General features: G+C 32.7%; 1 protein-coding gene across 1 annotated transcript; it reads left to right on the top strand.

The window, feature by feature from the left end:
* Window positions 1-1,316: 1,316 nt before the first annotated feature.
* On the top strand, window positions 1,317-5,985 carry LOC127790488 (zinc-finger homeodomain protein 10-like). Its single transcript, XM_052320027.1, has 2 exons — window positions 1,317-1,750; window positions 5,662-5,985. The coding sequence occupies exons 1-2, from the start codon at window positions 1,328-1,330 to the stop codon at window positions 5,677-5,679; spliced, it is 441 nt and encodes a 146-aa protein (XP_052175987.1). The 5' UTR covers window positions 1,317-1,327; the 3' UTR covers window positions 5,680-5,985.
* The last annotated feature ends 2,456 nt before the right edge of the window (window positions 5,986-8,441 follow it).

Below are 8,441 nucleotides of genomic sequence, written 5' to 3'. Positions count from 1 at the left end.
TATTTCTATAAAAGAAAATGACAATATTAATTAACTATCTCATGTTAAATGTCAGTTTAAAGATTAAATATAATTAAGTATAGATTTGTTCGGTGTCTATGTTAGGACATGCAAGGAAGGTGTTTAGGTGGGCTTACATCCTCTTCTTATTTTGCTCGCGTCAAATAAATGTTATATCATTCGTGTTGATAAACCTGTGAACCAATCACACAACCACACGACCAAGACTAAGAGAAGTACCAAGATCGAATATGATACAGAAAATAAAGAACATCCACAACGCACACAAGAATAAGAGATATATGTGTTCGAATCAAAAGATCCTACTCATAGTAGGAATTTTGCCCCTATTCAATCCACTAGAATATGTATGAACATATTTACATAGGATTACAATGAGAGACACAATAACCTATCACAAGATCTTACAACACTCAAGAACATTACATCAAGATCAGAAAACACAAACCATACAAATGCAAATAACAGAGTACATTGCTCCATAAAACTCGAGCAATCCCAGCACTTTCATCTCACCAATTTCTCTCCCAACAATATTGAATAAACAAGTAATACATACTTACAAAAAATGAGATCGGATTTACCTTGTGTTTCCTCAATTCCGATCTTCGTTTTTCTTCCAATCTTGCTTCTTGGATCTGCTCTCTCTCTTGCTCTCAGTTAGGGTTTCTGTTCGTTCATTGGTGTGCAAGAGAAAAATCACACCTCTTCTAATTTTTCCAATCTCATCCATATATATATGCGGGGCAAGAACATGAATGGGATAAATGAGTTTAACACAATAAGTTTGGACCTGGACTGCAGACACCAATGACCCAATCGAGCTTATTTATATATAACCCAAATAACAACATATAATAAAATCAGCATATACTTTGTTAATATATTTAATATCAAAATATAATACCATATGCCATATATTACATACATAAATTAATCAAATAACATATAATATATCAATCTATTTTGAATCAAAATATTAACAATCGGACAGAGTAAGTAAATGAGCATCAATCCCATTTTCAGTAATCATTTAGAAGTAATAGTTTTACTTACAGTCCTACTTTCTTTGCCCACATTGATTCATACTTAGCCATCCCAATCTGTGTAACGTCAAGGAATAAATGAATACACACTTGCCGACGTGGAGGAGCGTGGTTGAAATTCATAGGTAAACACGGGAGTAAAATTGTAAATTCACCAAGCCATGATTGCAGTTCTTAATAATCTACCTTCAATCATTACTTGTATATATATATAGATATATATACACACACATAAACAGACGGGAGAGAGAGAGAGAGAGATGGAAGGAGACACTAGTGGAACTGCAAACGATGTGTACAAAGAGTGCTTGAGAAACCATGCGGCTACCCTCGGCAGCTACGCCACCGACGGCTGCGGAGAGTTCACGCCGGGCCCGGACGACACCCTACAATGCGCAGCCTGCGGTTGCCACCGCAACTTCCACCGGAAAGTCACCTACGGCAGCGGTGGCGGCGGCGGCGGCCCTACGTCCGGAATAATGCCGATGTCGACCACCTCGACCAACCCAGAATCGTCGGAGGGGGGTGGGAGGAAGCGGTTCAGGACCAAGTTCACGGCGGAACAAAAGGAGAAAATGCTGGCGTTTGCTGAGAAGCTGGGGTGGAAGATGAAGAGGAAGGAGGAGGACGACGAGATCGAGCGGTTTTGCAGGTCGGTGGGGGTGTCGAGGCAGGTTTTCAAGGTGTGGATGCACAACCATAAGAACTCTTCTCCCTCTAATTCTTCTTCTTCTGCAACTTAATTCCGCCGCCAATGCCTCAAATTCTCCTCCCTTCCACCATGCAATATAATATTAATTGTAATGTTTCCGATCTCCGATCTGCTCTTTGTGATTGCCATTTCCTTCTTGAGATTAAAGAAAAAGGGAAAGAAATTTCATATCTGTATCCCCAACCCATCCCTTTCCAACCAAAGACTCGTTTACATTTGTTCACACCCCCCATATATAGAACTGAAAACTCTTACCTTTCACACCATCTCTCAACAAAGAATGATTCATATTCCTTATTTTTACCTTATATTTGATTGAAATAGGCAAGTCTTATTACTTTGATTTGATATGGAGCATCTTCAATCACCTATGATTTAAATTAGAATTAGAATTAGAATTGGTCTATAAATCCTTCATATATCTTAGGTATTGAAGATCTATACAAAAGTCTTGAACCAAAACCTTCATTTTCTTTTCATGGACTTTCATCTTTCTTTTTGTTTTTTTTTTTTCTCTTTTGCTTTTATGTGCCATTCCATTCATCTCCCTTGCACCCTTAATCTTTCTCACTAGCTATATAATAAGCTCGTGTGTCAGTGTGTGTGCCTAATGTGCGAGACATTGACCAGTTGTCCAATACCTCAATTAATTTGCAGGCAATTCAATATGGATGGATACTAATGATTTATTTTATCTTATCACAATTACAGTTGAGGCAATGAAATACATATAAAAAGCTAATGAAAATTTCAATTATTTGTTTTCATATTTTTAGTAACAAAAAATGTAGTAATTCCTATTTCTACATATACTACTGATTAGCTAGGTTCCTGCTAGAAGACCTTTCTTTTCCCTTGAAATACATACATTCATGAACAGGGTCAGCAAAGCCATGACTTAGACTCAAGGGGGATAGTTTTTTAAATTTAATTTATTTAATTTTTTTAAGAATGTTCTCCATCATTTTGGCTTGAAGAGATGATGGAGTACTGTTGATCCCTGAATGCCATTTTTCTTTTAAGGTAATTGTTCATAAGTACTATAATCTATTAAAATAAATTTTAGATTAAAAGTAAATATAACTTAAAGACTACCAGTTATTTAGGAATGATACAATTAATTATAATTAATTAACACCTTTAAAAGTTTAACTATAATGTAAAAATTGTTAATATGAAAAATGAAAAAGCTAAGTTATCTCCCTTAGACCTCAAATTGTCACACAATTGGGAAGGATTTTTTTGTCATTCTTCAATCATTTTTCTTGCTTTTTTCTTTCTTCAAACAACTATAAGCAGTTAATTGTTTACAAAAAAAAAAAAAAAAAAAAGAAAAAGAATCTTACGAGTACGGAGTGTCTGTTCTCAGTCAACTAATGAAGCTAAAGGAAACAAATTATTGAATCAATTATATCAGGATTCAATGCATTAATTAACTAATTATGATGCTCCTTCACTGTAAAAGAGAACTTAATTTCGGTTTTTTGCCATATTTTGAAAGTTGTGGAAATCATTATTGATATTTTTACTATTTAAAAAGTTTATAAAATTACAAAATACACCACATTTTCTTTTCTTGGCCTTCAATATTTTAGAATGTTATATATTAATCAAATTTTTTATTTTTTAATAATTAGATTTTTCTTTTTTTTAATTGACCCATATTTTATAAACATAATAGGGGCAATTTTGGGAACTCAAAAATTGCATACCTAGTGTGTAATTTGGAAAAGTTGAGGGGGGCAAATTGAGGCAATTTTAAACTAAAAAGTAAATCACATACCCTATTGTCCCCTTTCGACTATGCGTGGCTAAGCCATTATTCTTGAAAGCCCACAATGATAGTCGTGTTGAGAGACTTAACCCAGAGAACCCATAGAAGAAGCCTATAGGAAACAATCTCATAATATCCAAACCTAAACACTAAACTAAGCAATAGAATGCATCACAAAAGTGTCCATCAAGCAAAAGCATTAACCCTCAAACAAATAACCACCTAAAATTGAAAATAATATATAAATGAAAAAATCCAAAATCTAAACGTCAGATTATAACAAGGGCAAAAAAACTCACAATAAGAACCCATAGAGTACAATCCACAGCAAAAACATCAAACCCCTTAGTTGCTAGGAAAGATGAAAACACACTAGTGAACCTTAGTTCTTGATGCATATCTTGGATCTCATGGACGAGGCAAGAAGGAGACATTCATGTTGCTTAAAGGCTAAGCCAAAAGGATGGGTTACATTTTTAGAAAATTAAAAATTTGATATAACCCGTTTATGTGACATTGGCAATTTTTATATAAAGTATGCATGTTTCATATACACTTTGAAGATGAAAAGGTAAATAAAATACACCCTCAATAAACACAAGATTTTTATAGAGGTTCACCTTAAACAAGCCTACATCTCTCTAATTAAATTATTTATTTAATTATGATAAATTAAAATAAATTCAATGGGGGAAAGGATTGTTAAACATGTTAGTTATGTACTTTAGAGATATAAAACAATCTTGAATTATTCAACTGTGTGCGTGAATTATTTTATAGAATTTGTTTAATTAACTTTGATTAATTAATTATAATTCTTCTTGAATTATAGTTTACAATTCTAGAAGATATGAATATTTTCACGTATGTGTGTGAATTATCTTTTTTAATTTATTTAATTAATTGTGATAAATAAATTCAAATTCCTTGTGAAATATATTATAAAAATTCTAGAATTGTGAATGTTTCACTTATGCGTGCGTGAATTATTTTTTAGAATTTGTTTAATTAATTTTGATTAATAAATTCTAATTCCAAATTCTAGAACTGTGAATGTTTCGCTTAGGCATGCGTGAATTATTTCCAATAATTTGTTTAATTAATTGTGGTTAATTAATTATAATTCTTTGTAAATTAAGTCTCAATATGAAGTTATGCATAAGGGTGATCCGTTGATCTTGTTTTGAATAGTAGAACATTTTTAACTTAATTATCTCAAGTATAATATGTGCCTAAAAATGTTTAACTTTCCTTGTGTGTTGTGATAATAACTTCAAATTAAATATATTGTTGTTGATTTGACGAGGGGTGAACAATTAGATGGCCAAAATTAAGGCACATGGAGTAGAAAGATTCAATATTTGCTCAATGAAGAAATGAAACTAGACATGTTCGACACTACCATGCCAAAGCCTCACAGGGATAATTTTCCACTTGTCGTGCAAGCTACCTATGACAAACAAAAGGATTAATAAAGATCGAAGTGCTCACTTCATGATGTTAGACGCATCCAAAACCGATCTGCAAAGCTCCATGCCTTGCAACTAAAGCTTCAGCAATATGTCAAAACCCAAAACACAGTGTGATAGAACATCTCCGAGTGATGAGTTCACTCGTAACAGAATTAAGGGAAGGAAATGTTACAATCAGCGATGAAGAACAAGTCCTTACAATAATTAGATCCTTGTCGGAACGTGTGTGGTCCCAAATTAAGCCTGCAATGACTCACAGTAAAAATGACAAGACTTCAGCTGACATTTCAAATCATTTAAAGCTTAAGGAAAAAAGCATGGAGGCAATTAGATCTATTTTGTTTATCGCAGGGCAAAGGTGAGTATGGGTTCTAAACGTAAACCCAGAAGAAAGGAAATAGGACCAATGGTTTTAAGAACCAAAGGACCAAAAAAAGGGCAAGTCAAGAAGGAAATTAAGTTGTGGCAACGTTAAATGCTATATATAATTGCCAAGAAAATGCCACTTTGCTCGGGATTGCTTTGAGTTTGAGGCAAAAAAGAAATTCTTCTTTTCCTACTACTTCCTTTGCATTCATATGCTCATATGCATTAGTTGCATACTTATCTCATTTTTATATTGGACAATTGGTACAGGAGCAACAAAGTGTGTGATCCAAGATAAGGATGGGCTCGTGCATTACCACTAGGTGCCTGCGAGGACACAACTTGTCACAATTTGGAGTGGCAAGACAGAAGACATCTTGGAAATAGGTTTGTGCCATCTTAGGATGCCTAATGAGATATCGTCTCTTACATGGTGTGCGCTTATGGGTTTTGGTGTAATACAATATTAGAAATTTTGCATATCTTAGAAAAAAGGGTAGTTTTGTCCTAAAAATGATTATTCTTTTTGTTTTAGAGATAGTGTTTTTGAAATTGATTGTCCAAATATTTTTTACTTTCGATATGAATACTTGGTGAATGGTTTATTTTTAATTGGATTTGAATGATGTTCCTATCTCTAAATCCTCTTATATCTTTCTTTATTTATAACTGTAATGTAATGCATGACATGGATGACTAGGTTATATCAACTAAACAGGATGACTTCACTAACTAGTTTAGATCTTCAGGGATATCTCTCAACAAGGTAAAGCTTTTTAAGTGTGAGTCTTGCTTAGCTAGCAAAATAATGAGAAACGTTTTTTGTAAGACTATAAGCAAGCATCTTATCTATTACCTCTAATGTGTAATGGACTGATAAGAGACTAGACCTAGGGCACTTTCTTAGGGATTAACTTGATATGTTTATAGTTTTCTTCACAAGTATCCCTTTTGTTGGGATCAAGACCCAAACAAAGGGATGTTCATTGTAACACAACCTGATAGGGTAATATAATCTTGGAGCATGAATTTTTTTTGGAATGAGATCACAATGTTAGACAACCTTTCCTTTCCTTGTATGGCACCACACGCCAAAATGAGGGGGTGAATTGGGTGTTTTAAAAAAAATTAAAAAGTGTTTTTGAAAACTAGTACTGAGTAATATAAATGAATGCTGAAAATTTTATATTTCAAGTGTAATGTAATGAAAGGCTTTCAAAAAATGTAAAAACACAAGAAACTATAAAATTTTAGAGTAGTTTGACTATCCCCAGCCTATATCCACTACTCAAGCTCCTGCTAGATATTTCCAAATCAACTAGAAACGGTTTAAACAAATACAACGGCTAGCAATCCACGCTAGTCTTTTAGCATACTCGTTAGAAAACAACAAGATACAAAATTAAATAAATAAGAGATGCAACTCTCAACAACAGAACTCTTTCTTAAATTTCAACAACAACAAAGCTGAAAATAGAATTTATAGAGAATAGACCAAGCCTTGTGAAAGAGAGAAAATTAGTGTAACCAATGTAAGCTCAATGAAATGGTGAGTTTTTGAAAAGAAAAAGCTTCAACACTTCTTTTCTCAAATCTCTTGACCTATCTTATGTTTTTAACTTTAAACAACTGAGTGTATATAGATTTTGATCTCTATTCATTTAATATAGCCATTAGAAGTTAAACTTGTAAGTTTCAAATTATAGCAAAGTAGTCATTTAGTAAATATTTTTTTATAGAAACGATCAATATAGTTTCAGAAAGTAGTTGACAATTTGTTTCAAAATTTTGAAAAACCAATCAATAGTTATTTCTAGATCAAAAATTAGTCGATTGTTTAGTCTTGGAACATTTTTCCAAAAGGTATGCACTAAACTGATCGACTTGCTTCAAGGAATAGTTGGCAGTTCTGAAGAATCAATCAACAAACTCAAAGAAGAAGTTGACAGTTCAGAAAAACTGCTTGACAGGCATATAGAATGGGTCGACAGTTTTTCATTATATTCGATGTTTAACTGTATTTTCTTCCTTTTTTTTTTTATTTAGAGCTACTTTCCTTTTCTTTTAAAACTTTGGTCAAATTTTAGAATTCACAAGATTTCATTAATTTAAAAGACAAGTTTAAAACTATTTTTAAAAGGTATTTAAAACAGTTTGAATTTAAAACCTTGAAGTCCATAACACTTATTTCAAAATTATTCATTTAAGCAATATTTATTAAAGTTTTGTTTAAAGACATCAATCATCAAAACCACATCAAAATTAGACTAACACACAAGAATAAGTGCAATAAATAAGGACGTCCACTTGTATGAGTTACAAGAGAAAGTGCACACGTATAGTGGGAATGTGCCAAAAGATAGGAAGAATGACACCATATGTTGGTACAATCCACTATGGTCTCAAAATTCTAAGTGATCCATAACCTGTTGGATTTGTTATTGAAAGATAAGAGGAAAAGGTTTGTTACCCTAAGTGATCTATCTATAATCTCAAAATACTTATCTTGGTGATGCTATTTTTGGTTTAACTAAGTTAAGACACCCAAAGGAATGTCCATATGAAGGAAGACTAGTGAGTGTATGTCTAAAAGGGAGAAGAAGAAATATGCCTTGTTGAGAAGGGATATACCTTTAACGTTAACCAATGTGTTAAAACAAAAGATGGGAGAAATGTAATGAAATCATATACTAGTATTAACGGGTACCTCTTGTTAGTTTATCAAGAAAATTTCAAAATAATGAAGTAAAGAGTATTAGAAAATGAATCTTTCAGGAGATGCATTAAAGAGATGAACACTATATAAAAGGGCTAGAGTTTGAAGAAGAAAGGCCAATGGGAAACTAACTTATCTAAGATAGAAGAGCTTTCAAGTGCGCTTCATTGATTGTGATCTTTCAAAAAGAAAAGAAAATAGACTTTGTGCTTATCATTCACATTCTAATTATATCTCTTAGTACACCCAAGAGAAGTGTTTGTTTTCTTGTATCATTTGAAACCTTCTCTTGTATCCTTTATTATATCACTTTATTGTGAAGCTATAAAGATTA

The sequence above is a fragment of the Diospyros lotus genome, chromosome 14 (assembly GCF_014633365.1).
Source record: "Diospyros lotus cultivar Yz01 chromosome 14, ASM1463336v1, whole genome shotgun sequence".
In the NCBI taxonomy this organism is placed as follows: domain Eukaryota; kingdom Viridiplantae; phylum Streptophyta; class Magnoliopsida; order Ericales; family Ebenaceae; genus Diospyros; species Diospyros lotus.
The sequence above is the reverse complement of the archived record's forward strand: the minus strand, read 5'-3'. Positions and strand labels throughout refer to the sequence as shown.